The 19,819-nt window shown below is 29.9% G+C and overlaps 3 protein-coding genes across 3 annotated transcripts; 2 read left to right on the top strand and 1 right to left on the bottom strand.

Moving 5' to 3' along the window:
• The first annotated feature begins 3,478 nt into the window (after positions 1 to 3,478).
• LOC108574412 lies at positions 3,479 to 9,094 on the top strand. Its single transcript, XM_017936996.1, has 4 exons — positions 3,479 to 3,711; positions 4,389 to 4,538; positions 8,746 to 8,880; positions 9,012 to 9,094. Exons 1-4 carry the CDS (start codon positions 3,564 to 3,566, stop codon positions 9,092 to 9,094), a joined length of 516 nt encoding a protein of 171 aa, XP_017792485.1. The 5' UTR covers positions 3,479 to 3,563.
• A 3,020-nt stretch (positions 9,095 to 12,114) lies between these two features.
• On the bottom strand, positions 12,115 to 15,265 carry LOC108574423 (protein-lysine N-methyltransferase mettl10). Its single transcript, XM_017937008.1, has 4 exons — positions 15,210 to 15,265; positions 15,043 to 15,141; positions 14,036 to 14,451; positions 12,115 to 12,209 (listed from the first exon to the last, which is right to left on the bottom strand). Exons 1-4 carry the CDS (start codon positions 15,263 to 15,265, stop codon positions 12,115 to 12,117), a joined length of 666 nt encoding a protein of 221 aa, XP_017792497.1.
• A 204-nt stretch (positions 15,266 to 15,469) lies between these two features.
• LOC108574420 (ferrochelatase, mitochondrial) lies at positions 15,470 to 17,992 on the top strand. Its single transcript, XM_017937006.1, has 8 exons — positions 15,470 to 15,594; positions 15,923 to 16,118; positions 16,199 to 16,420; positions 16,527 to 16,628; positions 17,038 to 17,203; positions 17,291 to 17,398; positions 17,560 to 17,724; positions 17,795 to 17,992. Exons 1-8 carry the CDS (start codon positions 15,567 to 15,569, stop codon positions 17,990 to 17,992), a joined length of 1,185 nt encoding a protein of 394 aa, XP_017792495.1. The 5' UTR covers positions 15,470 to 15,566.
• Positions 17,993 to 19,819: the final 1,827 nt, after the last annotated feature.

Below are 19,819 nucleotides of genomic sequence, written 5' to 3'. Positions count from 1 at the left end.
TCAAATACCACATGTTGAATAAGACATATAAGTGAATCACGTGAATATTCATGATACCTTCTTTCGATACCTACTGTTACGAAATCTTCGTGATATGTCAACAGCTTTTTGTAAATTGATGCTCGAAGATAGTACCTACATTAGAGCTAGCGTGCAGAAAGAGACTTTTGTAAATGTAAAGCATGAAACAGTGAAAATAATGTTATAAATTTCTCAAATTTCGTATACATGCTTCAAATCGATTTCTTATACTTAAACAGACAACTTCTGTTACATAATTTGTTAAGAAAAACCATTTAAAATGTTATCTTATTATTATGATCAATTACATGCTATTACATGACATTGTAAATTGAAATTTTATCCTCATTTACTCCTCTTCTTTGAGGATGATTTTCACTCCTTCGATATGGACGATGGCCGATCAAAAAAATTTAATATTTTTCTGAGTACTATCATATACCAAAGTGTCATCGATATTCATGATTATCACTTCGAGATGTTCCTTTGTTACGGCTTGGTACTTTATTTCGTTTTGACATTCTATGGAATAAAAGAATGTCGATTTAAGACTTTGTGGAGAATATTTGGAATTGCCATTAATGTTTTATAAAATTTACATAACACGTTGACCGCCAGGTTGGTCATCTGTGGCCGAAGATTGTTTCCTCGATGGTGGTCAATAGTGACCGGAGGTCCTCAAATGTTTAGAATAATTAAAATAAAATGAATATCGTCAACTAAAAATTTCGAACATCATAGCCAACTAGACATTATTTTGAATTGAAAAAAGAATAGTAAAGCATAATATAATACTAAGCTTAGAATAATGAAAATTTTCTTGTGGTCCCCTGAGCAAAACATGTAAATCTGGCGTGGCAGTGAACGTATTAAATAGCAAAGCTAAATTTGCTAGCTGGTTGCAAATATTCCTTCGTACAGCCCTGACCGAAATTTCAGGTCCTTAACTGCTTCTATTTCTGTCAATTCGATTGTCTGAACACCCAAAATATCGTGGCCCGTACTATACTCGTGCAGGAATCGAACCTTCGCGACTTCCGGCCGACAAGCCGAGACATTACGCCCATAATCAAAGCGCCTTCACTATGTCCACCTTGCTGCTTGTTGCTTCTGTAGATTCAGTTGCAGTAAGAGTCAGAGTTTAGAGTCGAGAATCTAGAACGTGAGTTTCGAAAGAGCACCGAATGTTAGAATATTGCGAGTGAGTTAGAGTATAGAAAGATTTTCTATTTTTGTGTAAATATTGTATTTGTTATTTGTTCTCAATTTTTCTGAGTCAACCTGACTGCAGCCTAACATTCCTATAATACTTATAATACTTCAATCAATCTATAAGTACACATGGATATATAATTTATTTAATAGTAACAATTATTACTATTAAGGTTTATTACTATCACTTATCACGTTTCGGTAGAAATATTTAAATCCAGTTTAAATATATTTTGAAAAGTAAAGTTTTTATTGAATGAATCGCTTGTAATTAGATTAACAACCTTAGATGCTAAACTGGGTTTTAAATGAAACTTGATTTTCTAATGGATAGGGGAGTTGTATGACCGTTAAGGTTTCGTGACTGTGTAACACGAAACGGGGTTTTTCGTGCACAATTCCCTTCGAAACAGTGATAAACTTTGTCACTTTTCCAATATTTATCATACACGGTCTTATGGAGGTGAGCTATATTACACAAACCTCGTCACACGTAGTTTACACAAACTGTTATTACTTTTAAACATAGAGATACAGTTCATGTATCTTATTTATAACGCAACAATATCATAATTTTTTCCTTTTCGCTACTTGGGATCGAAATATGTTTTGTGATTCAAAATTTCTGATATAAATTTGCAAAAAGATTTCACATGCCACTAAATTTCACAGATTGACCATTTCCTTAAGTAATCAATATCTAAATACCATTAGTTTACACGTACGTGTGCATAAACATGTGTCAATGTCGTTACATTTATCGACCATCATTAAACACCCTTTCCACATTCCGATTTAATGACAGAGGCAACAAGAATAACAGAACGTCCTCATTAAACCAAAGTAATGCAAAAGGCGAAGATCGGTTGGTAGCCATTAAGTCTGATTAAAATTGTGGTCGAGAAAAGAAGGATGGTACAATTTACAATTCATTGCGTTGAGCTTACGCATGAAGATTGCGCAATATATTCACGTGCGAAGATTTGCGACTTAGTCGGCAAAACAGCATATATATTAATCGCGCATAATTTTATAATAATACACATGGGGTCGTATTGAATCTAAGTTGATTTTCTTCAAAAATGTTTTTCCACTAGGAAGCTAGATAGGAATGATTTTTTTCTTAAAAATTTGACAAAATCGACTGTACGGAGCTTTCAAAATTTTGTTTACGACTCAAATCACTATGAATTTAAGGATTGAGACCTCCCCTTCGCAACAACTCCTTAAAACTTAATGTACAATTTTTTATCCAAAATTTTTATAAAGCATCTAAGCATTTATTACCACACAACCCGAATTTAACTTAATTAAATGTGAAATCGGTGTATCATTGCTCCGTAATTAATCAAAATGGCCGATATGATCTACCAGCGAGTCGTTGTACGATTTTATTATTTTTCATAGCAAAATACCGATAATAATCGTCGAACAGAATAAAACTAAGAAAGATAATGATAAGGATAAAAAATTCTTCGGTAGAACCCTAAAAGTTTCAACTACAACAACGCCTAAGAAAACTTTCCTGTCGTTCTAAACGTGTTAAATGCTAGAATTGCTCGGTCTTATATCGATTAATTAATATTGTAATATTCAGCGATACAGTGTAACGAACTATTTATAAAATATCGTAAAGTGTATTGCAAGATACAGCTTAGAAAATCCATTTTATTCGATCGCGAATGTGTGGAAGTACGATATGCCGTGATAAAGTTAAAGTTGGGATGCTTTGTTCTAGCACGATAGGCATTCTGTTTCTCCTAGGCCGCAGCTTATACAACGATCGAAACTTAAAGGAGCGAAAGCACACTCCGATTCTTCAACGACGTTGTAGGCCAGCTACGTTTTGGTGTAGAGTACTTTCTGCTTCGGTGGTGGCAGCACATAGGGCACAAGGTGGGGGTGTTTCAAAGGCTTAAAAGGCCTTCCAACGTCCTTGTAACACGCAGTTCTGGAATAGAACGTAATAGTATTCCGTTGAAGTAGTAAGCAACTGCAAAAGTGCGACAAATACATTTTTTCCCTTGGAAATTCGATCGTTACCTGCTTGCAATCGTACGAGAATAGTAACGGTCATTTTTCAAGTATCAGTGAACACATTGAAGTATTTAGTTCGAGAAAAGCGCCTGTGAATTTGCAACCTCGTTGCACCCGAAAGTCATCAGAGTTTGATGTTTCAGTGAGGAAAACGGGGCAAGTGACTTTCGTTTCGAAATCACAGCTTCGGCAAACGTATTTTCGAATTTAGTGATCAGTGAACGAACTAAGTGGGAAACACTTGAATAAGTTTTAACGTATATCACAGCCGGAAGGAACAAAACTCTGAAGAAATGAAAAGGTCAAGAAGTTTTCAAATGTTTACAACGTTTCTTTTGTTGGTGTTTTTCGTATCGCCGTCCTCCACTTGGGCACTCACCACTTTTGGTAAAACCAACCCGCAGAACCAAAATCAAAACCCTCCGCCACCGCCTACACCAGGTTCGTTAAAATAACTTATCGATTCGAAAAGCTTTCCACTGCTCCCTTTTGAACTACGTGAAAAATTTACCGAAGAGCATGCTGTTACGAAACCATCGAATTTCAGAAAAAAAGAAACAGATAGAAATTGGAATAATAACATTCGAATTGTGTAAATGGTAATTTTGTTACGATCACAGTATTGTTGTACGCTACACAGTTGTAAAAATTCGATACTCTCTTGGATACAATGAAAGAAATAATCAAAAATTGGTTGTATTAGTAGAATAATATGTATATTTTCTACGCTTCGTTCTTTTTGCAAATAATGCGTATCCCGCTAAAAAAAATTGTCTCTTAAAAACCTAGAATCGAAATGAATATCATTAATTCGATATCGAAAAATGTAGCGATGTGATTACTCTGATTTTGCGCATACAAAAGCACTTTTAGATTTGTATCAAATTTGACAAATTGACTCGCAGTTTTGAATGTCAGTTTTCACGGTATGGTTCAATAATTTCAACGATACACTCTAGCAAAATTACACTCTTAAAATGCTATTACATAAAAAAAAAAAAGTTACATGCGATAAATAATATTATAAAAAGGTAGTCAAAATCGGTATCTTTAAATACATCTGAATAAATATATTACCTTTAATACGTTTACATGTAAAATCTCATTGTAAATTTCAGTTGGAAAAGCTCGTGAATGTAAATTAGAGTCTGATTGCGCTGGTATTCAAAATACAACATGTATAGCAGACGCACGAGATGGAAGAACACGTTGTCTGTGCGGAGACTATTCCGCACCACTTAATGGCGCGTGTACCAATAAATTCAAAGGTAATGAAATTTTGTTAAAAATATCTAATTTCTGTGTGAGAAGGTTTTTATCATTTACGTACTTTATTTTATATATATTAGATAGTTACTGAAAAATATTCACACCAAGCATTATACAATATCATTTTGTTTACTTAACATTACGTATCGCAAAGTGTATTTATATTCAGTTTAAGGAAATACTCAGCTGAAGTTTTTTTTGAAAACAGAAAAATTGAATTTCTTAGTACACGAGGTGCTACTGTCATTTGCATATACTCACGTGTTCCCTAGCAATATATGAAAATATAATAGTGTTGGTAGCAACACTATAGTTATCTATGCAAATTGAAAAGCTTTAAGAATATCATTGTAGTTCACCGTGTACTCTAACGTCAATTTTACTACCCTCCTAAAGTACACACGTGATTTAAAGAACAAACGCAGAAATCGATACACTAATTAACGCGTAAATTAAGGAAATATTGTACTGTTGCATGGTTGGAATTTCATTTTTCCTAGATTCAATTTTATTAGAATTCGTTGATAACTTATAGTGAAACGTTTAATTTTGCATTGGAATTTCACTGTGAGACTAAAAAATGGAGAACTTACAAAATTGGGATGAAACTCTGAGCTTGTATACTGGTTTCTATCTTTATTCATACTTTTTTTTATGCAATATACGTAATTTTTAAGTATAAACTTTGTTGTTTCACATTGAACAAAATTTTTATATTCTCATGTATTATAGCGACAGTCAATAATCTCACAATTCTGTTTTGATAATACAAAATTCTAGCTATAATTATTTCCGCAAGATAAATATTAATAACCCGTAACAAGACTTTGATATTGAAATCTATAACGAATTATTTCGTATTAGAGCACAATTTCAATAAATATTTGTTAAAGCTAAATTGATAATTCAATAAATGTCAGATATCGGAAAATCCGTTGATTCGAAGGTTCAATTGGTTAGTTTGATTTTAGGGAAAAAATTGGCACACCGTTCGGGACTAAAAATTGATCAATTGTTAAAAGTCATGTCGAGGGTACATTTGCGTGAAATTGCGTGATAGCGTGAAGTTAAAACGCACCAAGCTTTTGTGGCAATTACGTATACATTTGGTGTAAATTGGGAGCAGATATAAACTCGTTTAGAACTATCAAACTTAACAGATTTAGTACGTAAAGTAGCAATATTATATTGTTTACTACGTATTTAAGTAAACTTTTTGATGATACAATGCCTGGAAAAAATATTCGTACACCGTGGGTTCCAGATTTTAATTGATAATATCTTTTTCAGCGTATTTAGTACTATATTCTACGACAATTTAGCTTTCAGTGAAGGGATATTTTATTGCAAAAAAAAATATGAAACAAATATGATAACAGAATACCAAAACTATTGGGAAAAAAGTATTCATACGTTAGCATCACCTATGGAAAACTGCGATTCAAATTATAATATTAAGCGAAGTCCTATCTATACATTCTTTTGTTCCTTATTGCCGACAGTATTTTGTTGAATTTCTACTAATAGAAGACGTTTTGTGCTGAAAAAACGACAGATTATCAAAAACAAAAATGTGTACAGGTGTACAAAAGAAAGGAGACAATAATAAAAAATAGAAAGAAAGAAATTCATCTCTATGAAGATTGTAAATCACTTCGTAAAATAACACAAACTGTTGCGAACAATCATCTGACAGGCTATTAAAATTAAACGCAAGAAACAAAAGGTTCGTTGTGCGGAAAATAAAAATTAATCCATTCGAAAGTGTCTCTAGAATTGCATTAAAATTAGAAGCAACAACTGGAACCAGTGTCGCATCGAAAACAATAATTAATAAGTTTAGAAACCATGGACCGCATGCTCGTGTCGCTAAAAAGAAACCCTACATGTCGAAATGTAATAGAGAAAAGAGACGTCCAATTTATAAAATGTTACATAAACAAGCCCGCAGAATTCTGGAATAGCGTCATATTTTTGGACGAAAGTAAATTTAATCTGCGGGAATCCGGTGGGGCGAAAGAATGCGTGGATAAAAAAGGAGAGGAATTTGATAAAAGAGATATTCAACCAACGGTGAAATTTGACGTTGGGAGATGGTATTATGGATGAAAGATTGTATCTAAATATTTAAAAAAAGAAATTTAAAGCAACGTGCCGAAAAATTTGGTACTTTGGATCGTTATTACTTGCAGCAGAATAACGATCCAGAACATAAATCTCATTTAGCCCGCGAATGGTTGTTGTATAACGTTCCATATCTGTTGGAAACTCCACCCCAATCAACGGATATAAATCCCGTAGAACATGTATTGGAAGAAGTAACGAAGAATTAGGAAATATAACATTTCGAACAAAACAAATTCAAAAAATACATTGCTCGCGGAATGGGCAAAAATTGAAAAAACAGTAACAAATAATTTAGCGATACTAAAAGTCATTGTTGATGCAAACAGATATTAAACTACATATTAGTTACTATAATGTATGAATACTTTCTTCCCAGTGGATTTAATATTGGGTTATCATATTCATCTAATGTTTTGTAAAAAAATTATTGATCCTAATAAAATATATTTTAACCAGAAACTGAATTGTAGAATATTTTTGTAAAAACAATTTTTATCTCAATGTTATATTTAAAAAGATATTACGAATAAAAATCAAGAGCTCACGGTGTATGAATACCTTTTTTCATTTTTTCGATATTTCAATGTTATTTAAAATTTTTATTAAATATTAGTATTGATTTGATGCAAATTTTTCAACCAAGTTTCATTAACACGTTATAAGAGTAGAAATAAAAAAGCAAAGATAGACAACTGTAAATCATCTGAAACTTTATTAAAAAAATCGTAGCACAGTAAAAGATCCAAAAGAAAGGATGACGAACTCGTATTTAGTATGAAAAAAAATAACAAATTTTTTGTATCGAAACTTTTTAAACATCGGAACAAAGAATATTTTGAAATAAAGTATTACCGAGAAGTAATTACATTTATTATCGATGAATTCTTATCTTACGTTCTATTAAGTGTGTACAGGGTGACACATTTCAATCTATGAATACTTAACGTAAGAAAAATGTGAAGTCAACGTAGGTGTCTTGCACTGAACATTTTAATAAAATATTTCAACGTTCTACAACGCTGAGCAGCGAACGTCTTTCAGCTTATATTCATGATCAGGACCATGTATTCGAGCATTTACGGGGACCATACATAGCTTACTACGTTTCGCCGTGGTCTTTTCACATTTTTCAATAAAATCATGCAACATATTGTGTCGTTGAACTCGATTCGTTACGCTCTATCAATCTGCAGAAAAAAATATACCACGTGCCATTTAACCCTTTCACTGCAGCAGATTTTATTACGTGACGCGTATGGCAGACGGTGGATGTTCAAACGCGGCCGTAAAATCTTTTGTTTCGGTATTCAGAATTTAAAAAAAATTTTTAAATTTACCGTTTTAAGAATTAAGATGGAAGTACGCAAAGGAGAAAAGTTAAATTCGCGCCAACGTCACTAAATGCCAAGAGCACTTGCAAATGTCAACAGCAGAGAAAGGGTTAAAAAAATTCAACTGATCTTCAAATCACTTTAATGCCTCCACTAGGTGTATTTAGAAGTATGTATAGGGTTGTTCGAAAAGTTCGTAGCGAATTTGAGGAAGAATTCAAATCATCGTATCTCTGTTTCTAATTGGGGTAGCGACAAAAGCCAGAAGGTATTTTACTCGTTAGTTAAAACCGAATCCAAGTAAGGTAAAGGGGGGCGGATATAAGTCGAAATATATTTTCTGCGACGGAGCGTTATCACTAAAAATTCAACGTCCACGCTGCACTGCAGAAAATATAGTTCGACTTATATTCGCCCCTGTTCACCTTACGAATAATTTGAAGGGTGCACTGGATTTATGCTCAAATAAAGGAGAAAAATACCTTTTGGCTTTTGTCATTATCTCAACACCAAAGGTTTGAATTTTTCCTAACTTTCGCTAAGAATTTTCTAAACTACCCCATACACGCTTTAGTGTCCTCCTTCACCCCCTTTAATCTCCCAGAAGCAAGTTTTTCAGTTCAACACAGTTTTCGAAATATGAGCATTTATAGATCAAAATATGTGACCCTGCATATTGTTAGTTAGTGATATATACACATATACAGTGAAACACATTATAAGTGATCAACATGTATTTCAACTGCAGCATTACGTTCTACGTGTACCGATGATTCTGAATGCATCGATGGTGCACACTGCATACAACGGAATACTACTATATCCGGGAAACGTTGCTATTGTCAAGAAGGATATTACGAGGAGAGCCCTTTGCTTTGCAGTGGTATGTTAACCCTCCGCCTCGTTTCGTAATACAACGAAATTGAATTTTAAATACAGCTTAATTTCATAGTAACAATTTTATTTTCGTAAGTTTTCGAAAAGTATCTAATAACACTGTATTTGTTTCCACAGGTAGCGCATCTACTCTTACGTTTCACACAGCAATTCTCTTAGTTACTTTAAGTCTCATGAAAGAAACCTTCAGTTCCTCATAAACCCTTAAAGATTTTGAGAAAGAACGCATGGAAATCCTACTAATTTTAAAATTGCTAACTCTTTTGAATTATATATCAACCAAAAATACAATACTGTGTAGAAAATAATTTCAGATTTAATACAACATGATACATACAATACAAAATATTATACCATAAAAAGAAACATGATCTATAGTTGTATACTATTATTGTATTCAATAATTACATTTGAAAAGTAATGATTTTATTGGTGAATAAAATTATCTCTTTTATTATTTTTTCTATCTATCACCTTATCTATTTTTTAAATCACATATTAAAACCACGCAACTGTATTTTTGGGTGATTTAAAAAGAAACAAAGCGTGCAACATCAATCAATACGAAGCATCATATGCTTTAATTCTTAATCAACCGGTCTCATTGTTCTCATGTTTACATCGTACAACGTCGTTTCAATTATTAATTACCCTTGTAACTGAAAGTAGTTGAAATATTTATTTTTTTCAAAAGCATATATTCATGGACAGTTACAGCTTATCGGTTACATCCTCTACATAATAACGAAATATAAACCGAACAATTAAAAATTTCATTCTAGACAATTAAGCATTAAAATTTACTCTATAACGAAGCAGTCTGTTGCATGGTAATTACAAAATTGTAATTAAAATACCGCAACAATATTATACCACTGTTGAGTATAAGTGTGCGACGAAGATTTTATCCATGAGTAAAAACTTCTCTTGATACTTTGCAATAAGGGTTTACGAAAAATCTAACATATATTATGGTAATTCCAATTTCTATATTGTACATCTACTTAGATATTGCGAAAATGAATTCTTACTCGTTGAACATTTAAAAAATGTTTAATACTTATGACTCTAAAATCGAAAATATATCGTCATCGAATATCGGGTAATACACGAAATCCATTGCAATTGTTTAGTAAATTAACGATATACAAGGAACTTTTAAAAATCGAAATATTTCATTGCTTGATTTTTCTAGTTTGCATTTAGTTGTCTATGTATAAATGCAATTTTAGCTTTATCTTAATTTCACACGCGTTACTATAATAATAATTAATTCAATTTATTTTCAAACAGTACGTATTAGATTGGAAACTTTTATAATGTATGAGATCATTCCAATAAGCTGATTCGTTGAAAACGATAGTGATACGCAGCCTTAGACATTCGTGCCGAAAGAACTTTCAATACATTTTTCTCGAAACCACATTTTCCAACACGGTGTACGCTGCAACTTGAGTAAAACTCAATCGATTTTTATGAAAGTTTGTACACGTATATTCTCTAATGCGTTCCGTATCGTCCGACGTATAATATTTTCGATGTTTTAATACACCTTCGAATCATAAATAAATTTATAGATAGATAGATAGATAAATTATGTGCAGTTTTAATAAATAAAGGACCAGCTTTTATAAAGTGTAGAGCAATCCATTTTTCTCACGAAAAGGTTCAATTATTCACGGTGAAAACGATACATAAAAATTTAAATAATTTAATTGGGAATCAGTACTGTTTAGATCCATCATATTTTCCTGATCAAGAGATTATTTTCTATTTCGCTTTTTACAATATTTCTCAAACAACAAAGGATTTAACGACCACTTCAAATCAATCTTGGATAAATATTCAGCTTAAAAGATAAAATACTTTTTGATAAAGATGAAGAAAAGTTGTCGCAAATAATGGTAAGCATAGTGTAGACTGAAAATAAGTGTAAATAGTATTTACTTTAAAGAAACAACGTTACTTCTGGAATGATCTGATGCATTATATCAGATACATTACTTAAAGGACTGTAAGTTATTTCCCTGAGAACTATTACAAATGGCAATAAAATTTATGCACAATGTACAGTACAATGAAGCATCGTATTTGTTAAATTAGCATTATCGGTAAAGTAGTATTTAACAAATTATTTCTTTTTAGAGACAATGTTTATTTAAACAATTAATTGGTTTTGTATAGTTAAAGAAATATGTATGACAAGAAATACTATTTAAAATGCATCGTGTATGTTTAGAACTTATTTTGCAAACAATTATAAGCACTACCTCGTATTGTACGAATAATTAAATAAAATAATTTCCATGTTTGTGTATGTTTTAACGTGTCATCTTTTCAGCAGAGTCTTGAAAAGTAATTTTGGTTATACATCATTAATTATGCAAAATGTGAAGAATTATTTCAAATAAACAATCATTTCTAGAATAGCTATTCGAATTTACAAAAATTTATGTATAATTGGATTTGTTATATTTACGATTAGCATTAAACAATAATTCTCGAAGGAATAATAGAAAAATATTTCCATAAAACTTCGTTTTCGTAAAGTTTCATTCTCAAAATTTGAATATGTCTAATAAAATTTGATGCGATGTAATAATATCATTTTGCAGACAAAGTAATCCAAACTTTTAGTAATATTACTATTGTCATAATTTTAAAATAAATGCTAACCTAATAAATCGTTTAATTTTTAACCTACATACGTATGTATATAAGAAAACGTTCTTTTGCTCACACTTTCTTCCTACTTATGATGATGTGTTATGTGTATTGCACGTTCTACTTTAATAATTCAAATATAACAATTATATTTATATATAAAAACTCTCATATGCCAATGATGCCTTAAATACCAATGACTGTACGAAATAAAATATGTAATTATTGATGACTAAACATGTACTAGTAATTTACGCTAACGCGAATTTATTAAAACTCAACAGCAGCATTTATTTCGATTACAATGCATAGTATTTTATAATGTTTGTAAGTTGATAATAGTATAATAGTAAAATGTATTACTCATCTCTACGATATGAACATGTTACCAACACGAATACTTTAATGCACTAATAAATATTTCCGTATTTTAAATACATATATTCCGTTATTTTTAGTTAATTACATATTAATTAAGAATTATACGAGTCAATTATAAAAGGTGAATGAATAGAAAACTGTATATGTATATTTCAGTAATCGAATCTTTTATTTATTATATCTTTTGAAGAACCAATTGTGTTACAGTGTTTCCACTTTGCCCGCCAAAGATGAATGTCTCAGTAGGAAGCACGTGTAAAATACGAAAATCTAAAAATTATAAATTTGATTAAATAGTCTTTATATTATCGTGCGTGTTACTAAGGATAGAAATTAATTAAAGTGTAATAAAAGTAACAAACGGTATTGGCACTAATTCAACCAACGAACAAGTATTTTAATCAAAATTGTAATATGTAAATTCTAAACCATATACGTGAATTTATTAGATGTTAGGGATAGTTTTTTGGGTTTTCCTTTTTATAATATGGTTTTTTCTTAAATCTAAATATTTTCCACCATTCTGTACAATTTCAAATTATTTTTCTGATAAAGTCGCGAATTCCTTCACAAAAAAAAATAATACAGGTTTTCAAGCGATGAGGTTATCAATGAATTTTCGTATGTTGTCATAACTTGTCAAATATTTATTTCCGAAGAAATACTATACTAAGTTGAATAAATAATAGTTATTTGGTATCAAATCTGATAAATTAACCACGTGAGATAAAAAGTCCTAATCAAAGTTTATGATAATTTTTTTTATTGATTTTGTGAAGTGCAATTGAAAAACCCAACCCAAAAAACTTTCTCTAACATCTAACATTATTATAGTATATTTAAGTAATTCTGTACCACACATATTTACTTAAATGTACAATAAAAGAAATAAGAATTTGTAAAAACAAAAATAATTAAGTGTTAATTACAGAGTGATTTTTAATTATATGATGTCAATACTTTAAGAGCTTAATGTAGAATCAAAACAGAAGACAAATTTATACAAAAAAACTTGTATTCCTGCAAGTAATGATTTAAGAGACTGAAGTTTCTAAAAGATTATATGAAGTTAATGTTATGGGCAGTTATTCCAAGCATCTTTTTAATTATATTTTTATTTAATAAATTAATGTGAAGCTCAAATATCTTATATTGCTGTAGCATCATTTTCTCCTTTTAAAGTCAAGGTTTATCTTGAAATTTACTTAAAGTATTAACATGTAATTAATAAGAATCACACTGTACATCTTACATGCAAAAATGATACATTTTTATAATTATAAAAACATACCAATGTATTCCTCTATTAATATCACTTCTGAATGATATATTGAAAACAATGGTTATCTTCCTATGCAATTACAATTTCTTAAATTATTTATTTACAAAATTCGAATTAGCTAGAAAGGAAACTGCTGCAAAAATGTCTTTTTAAGTGATTCAATATATCATTCTTTATGAGATTACAATAACATTCTATTTTTTAAATTACAACTGTTTACAATTTTTCTCTTTTTTGTGACAAATCATTAATCAATATAAGATTTAGACTTATTCAGAAAAACTTCAAAATATCTATGCACTTATGTACATATGTGCATTTACTAATTATATATACTAAAGTGATTACTTGTATTTACTATCACAATGCTCAATTTTAAAAATAGACAAAACAATTTAGTCAATAAACAAACAATAACAGACTACATTGCATGCATTTTTTTCTATAAAAAGAGACAACCATACAACACTGCTTTATAAGAATACCATAAGTAGATTAATCTTGTCAACTATAATTTGAATAACATGCTTTTCTAAGAAATAGAGGGTATAATACTATTTTTTCATAGAAATATGTTTTAGACACTAGTATACACAACACACTTCAGATAATGTATTGTAGAAATACATACATATACTATATTTATAATCCTTTGTGATTCAATGTATGCAAATTATTTTAAATTAATTTGAAATGGATAAGAAATATTAGATATATCTAGTTTTGCTTAACTTCAAATAATTTCAAATTTTATTTATCAATTCACAATAGATTAAGAAATGTAATTATTGCTTTATTCAATAATAGAACTTACAATTTTGAAAATGTTTCTCTATTTCCTCCTTTGTCCAATTGCATGAAGTTAAAACTAAATATCCAGAAGGCAATAGAATTTTGTATACATTTTTTATATAGCTCTGTCGTTTTAATGCAGAATCCTCTGGATGTAAGCTAATGGCATCATATGTTCCTTTATCATGTGCTAATTTAAAATCCATTGGCAATTCAAAATCTTCAGTATTTAATATGTCATAAACTTTTAAATTGATATGTGATATATTATTTTCCTTCAATATTTCTTTAGCTAATTCAATTGCCTTTTGTGAATAATCTATACCTATCAATTTTTTAAAACCATTTCGTGCAAGTTCAATTAATGTCATCCCATTACCACATCCTATATCAATTATTTTATCATCTTTATTAACTTTGAGTTGCATGTTGATGCATCTGAAATATTAGATTACTATGCATTGAGGAAAACTCTTAAAACATGTTTATGTTAACTGGTTATACAATGTTATATATAGGATGGTTCTAGAAAGTAGGACAAGATAAAACTCATTCCAAGTGAAAATATAATAAAAAGAAAAGTTAAATGGTTGTAGGTAATTTGTATTTCATTTCATATACTTTTTTCTGTATAAATCGATTCTTCCAGGCATTCCACGTGTAAAAGTATTAGTGTAATGCATACGAAAAATGAGGAATTTACAAGATAAAATCATTTTAACGTTTGATTAAATTTTTTGTTTTATTATATTTTTTAGTTTTGTTTTAAAGAAAGGATTATATCTTGTACCAGTTTGTAGAATTGTATACTTAATAATAAGTTACTATATAAAAATGGATTTATCTTTTTTCAAATTAAATATTTTAAATTATCATATTTCAATGATAAATTTTAACATGCATAGTGCACGAAAGAGAGCACCACTAGTATTAGATTAAACTATTACTATACTGATTGTGAGATTTGACTATTTATGTTACATATATTTGCGTTTTATAATTTTCTTACGTATTATTTGAAAAACTTACTGTATAATTTTTAATGAATTTTTTATACCAAACCATATTTCACCTACGTCTCCGTGTTCCTTAAAATTATCAAGTTCTTCTGAATATACTCTTTGCCAACTAAAATATAATTGTGACATATGAAGTAATGTTTATTATGTTTTACAAATACTATACGTATTACTTACTAATCAAGAGTACCTAATTCTGATGAATCTAATTCTTCAATATTTTGATCTGTCATAATTGTATTTTAATTATATGAAAATTACAGTTTAACTATTGCTTTATTAATTAAATGTATTAGTATTAGTATACGAATATATTACTTTTATTTAAACAGCGATTTACACTACATGTATTTAAAAAATTTCTAGAAACATAAAATTGTAACCACAGAATTTTATTCAATAACATAACCTTCTTTCTAAACCTAACCTATATCTGATATAGTCAATTATAATAAGCGTGATTGTGCATGAATCGCAAATTGTGCAAATGGTTCATATATTCTCTACTTTTTGAAAAGTGTTAGTTTCTTAAGTATGGCCATGATAAATTTACTGCAAATTGGTAAGTAAAAATTTTATTTGACATGTATTATATTTTCGTAGCGTTTGACGTATTATTACATTTGTAGTATATGTTTTATCGGTTAACATATACAAATATACAAAGTATTAAATAATAGAGATGTTTAAATTTTTTATGTTGGTGATGTATTAAGTTGGAAATTAAATTGTACAATATCTATTATATACTGTGAAGTAAAATGTACATTTTACAAACAGTATTTCTTTATTAGTATGTTTATGTATAATTTATGGTATCCTTAAATAAATTATTTTTGGCATTTAGGTTCTTTTCAAAAATATTGAAATATACTTTTGTTACCATTTAGGAAAACAATGGGGAAAACCTTTCAGTTTCTTTTGTCACCAATTTTCTGCAACAGCAAATTTAAAACAAATAAATGTTAAACCAAAAACAGGCATTTTAATGTTAAATATGGGTGGTCCCAGTCACATTGAAGAAGTACATGAATACTTATTACGTATAATGACTGATCGTGATATGATTCAACTGCCATTTCAAAGGTTTAGTTTGATATGTTAGAAATTTGTAGTTAAAGAAATGTTAAATTGGAGAAGTTTTTATATTATAATGTACATTATAGTCGTCTAGGTCCTTGGATAGCTAAAACTCGTACACCTAAAATTCAAAAGAAATATGCAGAAATTGGTGGAAAATCTCCTATTTTAGAATGGACAAATAGGCAGGGTAAACTTTTGTGTGAAAAATTGGATAAGATTTCTCCAGAAACTGCACCCCATAAACATTATGTTGCTTTCCGATATGCTAATCCTCTTACTGAAAATACACTTCAAAAGATAGAAGAGTAAGAATGTTGATGTATTACTAAATAACAATAAATTTTAAATATATATACAATTAATAGTTGTAATGCTTTTCTTTCATACAGCATATGCATATTTTCTTTTTAGAGATGGTATTGAACATACAGTAGTCTTTTCTCAATATCCTCAATATTGTTGTGCCACAAGTGGATCAAGTTTTATTGAGATATATAAGTATTATATGAACAGGTATTTTGTTATAAATTTGCTTTTGTAACTTCTGCTTGTGTGTATTCACATTCTTAGTTGGGGAATATATTATATCTTCACTGATTTAAATTATTGTATAATTTAACTTTTTCATTTATTAAAATAGCAAAAAACAAATGACAATTTTCAGTATAAGAAAATTTGTGAAAGTATTGTTTTATCATGAATAGAAAAAATGTGTAATTAAAATGTGTCATGTATAATTATAATTTTTCAAATAAATTAAGTTTCATTTTCATTATGATTTTTTACAATCTGTATTAACATGGCAGCATACTTTAATATTTTTAATTTAATGTATACTTTAACTAAGACAGCATAAGCTAAAATGGCACCTTTTTGAATGTAAAACTATCTTAGATTGCATTTAAAATTTAATAATTTACAGACAAGTTCCTTCTAATATGAAATGGAGTATAATAGATAGGTGGGCAACACATCCATTGTACATACAAACAATCTCAGAAAGAATCAATGAAGAATTAGTTAAATTCCCTGAGGATAAAAGAGACGATGTTATAATTTTATTTTCAGCTCATTCACTACCATTGAAGGTTATGTTTTACTATTAAAAACAAATTTGAATTTGAATAGTTAATTATGACAAATCATAAAACATTTTCTTCATTATTCTATTTTAGGCTGTATCTAGGGGAGATGCTTATGCATCTGAAGTAGCAAGTACAGTTGCTCTAGTAATGGAAAAATTACAATATTGTAATCCATATAAATTGGTGTGGCAATCAAAGGTATACAGATTGTTCTTTGTTTTATTTAAAATTACATTAAATCAATATGTTCTTAATTATAAAATCACTGGGTAAAAACACATTACTTCATTGGGATTATTCAACTTGTTTTAAAAAATATGTACAGTTGTATTATAATTTTATGTTGTGCATATATATAGGTTGGACCTGTCTCTTGGTTGGAGCCTTTTACTGATGATGCTATAAAAGCTTATGTTAAACAAGGGAAACGCCACTTTATTCTAGTACCAGTAGCTTTTGTTAATGAACATATTGAAACCCTTCACGAATTGGATATTGAGTATTGCAAAGAATTAGCAAAAGAAGTAAATGTTGATATATATTACTTAAAATTTGCAAATAGTAACAAAGAAATATTAATTTTTTCGTTTTCAGCTTGGTATTGATAAAATCAGGAGATCTGCAGCACCTAATGATCATCCTACATTTATAGCAGCTTTAGCAGATATTGTTAATTCACACCTTAAATCGAATAGATCAATAAGTCCCATGTTTTTAACACGCTGTCCTCATTGTGTTAGTAAAAATTGTATAGACAGCAAAAATTGGTATGCACAAATATGTAAAAATTAAGAAATTGGAAAATAAAAAGTCTATTCATGACCTATATCATTTATACATACAAAAGATATATTTCTTCTTATGAATCTTTATACCATTTAATTTCAGTAAAAGTAATATTAAAAATATCAATTTTGTTAAGTAGATACAGTAATTACAATTTAATTATATTATAAAATACACAGCAACTCTGTATATATTTTGAATAAAATATTGACATTCTTCAATAAACACTTCTGTATCCGTTTTCTTGTTAAACGTTTTATTTTATTTATTTGTAAAAATTATTTCCTTCCTTTCTCTTCCTTAGTCCAAAAGTTCATAGTATAGTGGTAACAAAATTTTGTTTACGATAAAAAAAGATATATTGAAGGAAAGAAATTTCTTATGTAAGCGATGGAAAAATTAGTTTACCATTAACAAGAAATATAGGATATTCAATTTCATACCGTTTATAACAGTGACCCTTCGATTTTTTTGTAGGTTACTTTCGAGGGAGCAATCACGGTAACAACAGAGATCGTCTGCCACGCTCGAGGTATCGAACGTGAGTGTCACGGCGCTGGGTGTCACGACGCTTATATAAATGCGCGGTGTCGGTAGCCACGCTCAGTATGTGTCATGCTTTGCGAGTGCGAGTGTCGTCTGTCATGGCGGCTCGAGTGCGGTTGAAGATGCAATGCGGCACTGTCGTATTGCTGTTCGTTGTCATTATTGTGGTGTGTGGTATGGATCTTGTGTGTGGAATGTTCGAGCATCGCCACTGCAATCATCAGCATCCCCGGGCATACGAGGTAAGCATTAAAAACAGGATGACTCTTGTCCTCTCTTTCTTTCTCTCACTCTTACTCTCTTTTCACGTTTGTTGTCTTCGTTCACTTGGTAGATGCACGTCAACCAAGCAGCTCGATTTCTCGTTGCTAGTACTATGTCTCTTCTATCACATTTCTTCTTGGCTGATATTTAGCAATCTTTCCTTTTTCCTTTCTTCTGGCAATTTCCTTTCCTTTATTACATTAAATGGGTTCTCTATTCAACCTGTGGCGAAGAAATCGCGTGATTTCAATGAAGTGTGCGTTTCACGTGTCACGTGCTGTCTTTCTTACACACCTGTGTCTTGTGTGCGTCCTACTTTATGTTCAACAAATGAACACCGCTCTTTCACCATATTATCCTTCTAATAATCGTTCATATTAATACTAACGCATCTTTCTCATTTTCTTCAAGTCTGTGTTTCTAAAAGGATTTTACATACATATAAACGTTTCGTTCTCAATAACCGTTTCGAGTCGTTTCACGTTAATAATATGAAATGTTCAATTTGTGCAGTGTTTTATGAATATTATCAAAGTGTGCAATGTTAACCGATTTTCAGAATGTTGTTTTTCAGTGTTACTTTTTTTAGTGACTTAATTATTATATATTGCAATGGGTTTTGAAATAACATTTCTTATAACGTATCTATTGCGAATCGTGACTTCGTACGGAGAAAGGTGCCCGTGAACTTGTTTTCATTCGCTGGTGAACCACGTGTTTTTGGTGCGGGCACGTGCTATTGCGTCCTTAGTTGTATTACCTTTTACTAAATCCATTCTGTTTTGTTTTGATGCGATTATATTATTACATTTGATTCGTTAATTTTTTTAGTGTAAAAATGTTATATAAAGATATGTTTAATATATGTATGTCAGCTAATGGTTTTAACGGGTTTTGAAATACAGTACAGTCGGGAGATTCGTTACTGATTGCCATCACGACGAATCAGTATCATAACCTTCATTAATAATAATGTTATCATGTAATATGTTATTCTACCTTTATGTTTTACTGAATATTTTG

This window comes from Habropoda laboriosa, unplaced genomic scaffold (assembly GCF_001263275.1).
Source record: "Habropoda laboriosa isolate 0110345459 unplaced genomic scaffold, ASM126327v1 scaffold214, whole genome shotgun sequence".
Lineage (NCBI taxonomy): Eukaryota > Metazoa > Arthropoda > Insecta > Hymenoptera > Apidae > Habropoda > Habropoda laboriosa.
The sequence above is the reverse complement of the archived record's forward strand: the minus strand, read 5'-3'. Positions and strand labels throughout refer to the sequence as shown.

Excerpts from the sequence above, each read along its gene's own strand:
- LOC108574412 (XM_017936996.1), top strand. The coding sequence starts at position 3,564 with ATGAAAAGGTCAAGAAGTTTTCAAATGTTTACAACGTTTCTTTTGTTG. Across the intron at positions 4,539-8,745 it reads GTGTACCAATAAATTCAAAG|CATTACGTTCTACGTGTACC; the intron begins GTAATGAAATTT and ends TTTCAACTGCAG. Across the intron at positions 8,881-9,011 it reads GAGCCCTTTGCTTTGCAGTG|GTAGCGCATCTACTCTTACG; the intron begins GTATGTTAACCC and ends TTGTTTCCACAG.
- LOC108574423 (XM_017937008.1), bottom strand. The coding sequence starts at position 15,265 with ATGACAGATCAAAATATTGAAGAATTAGATTCATCAGAATTAGGTACT. Across the intron at positions 15,142-15,209 it reads GAATTAGGTACTCTTGATTA|TTGGCAAAGAGTATATTCAG; the intron begins GTAAGTAATACG and ends ATTATATTTTAG. Across the intron at positions 12,210-14,035 it reads AGAGAAACATTTTCAAAATT|ATTTTCGTATTTTACACGTG; the intron begins GTAAGTTCTATT and ends TATAATTTTTAG.
- LOC108574420 (XM_017937006.1), top strand. The coding sequence starts at position 15,567 with ATGGCCATGATAAATTTACTGCAAATTG. Across the intron at positions 15,595-15,922 it reads GATAAATTTACTGCAAATTG|GAAAACAATGGGGAAAACCT; the intron begins GTAAGTAAAAAT and ends GTTACCATTTAG. Across the intron at positions 16,119-16,198 it reads ATTCAACTGCCATTTCAAAG|TCGTCTAGGTCCTTGGATAG; the intron begins GTTTAGTTTGAT and ends TGTACATTATAG.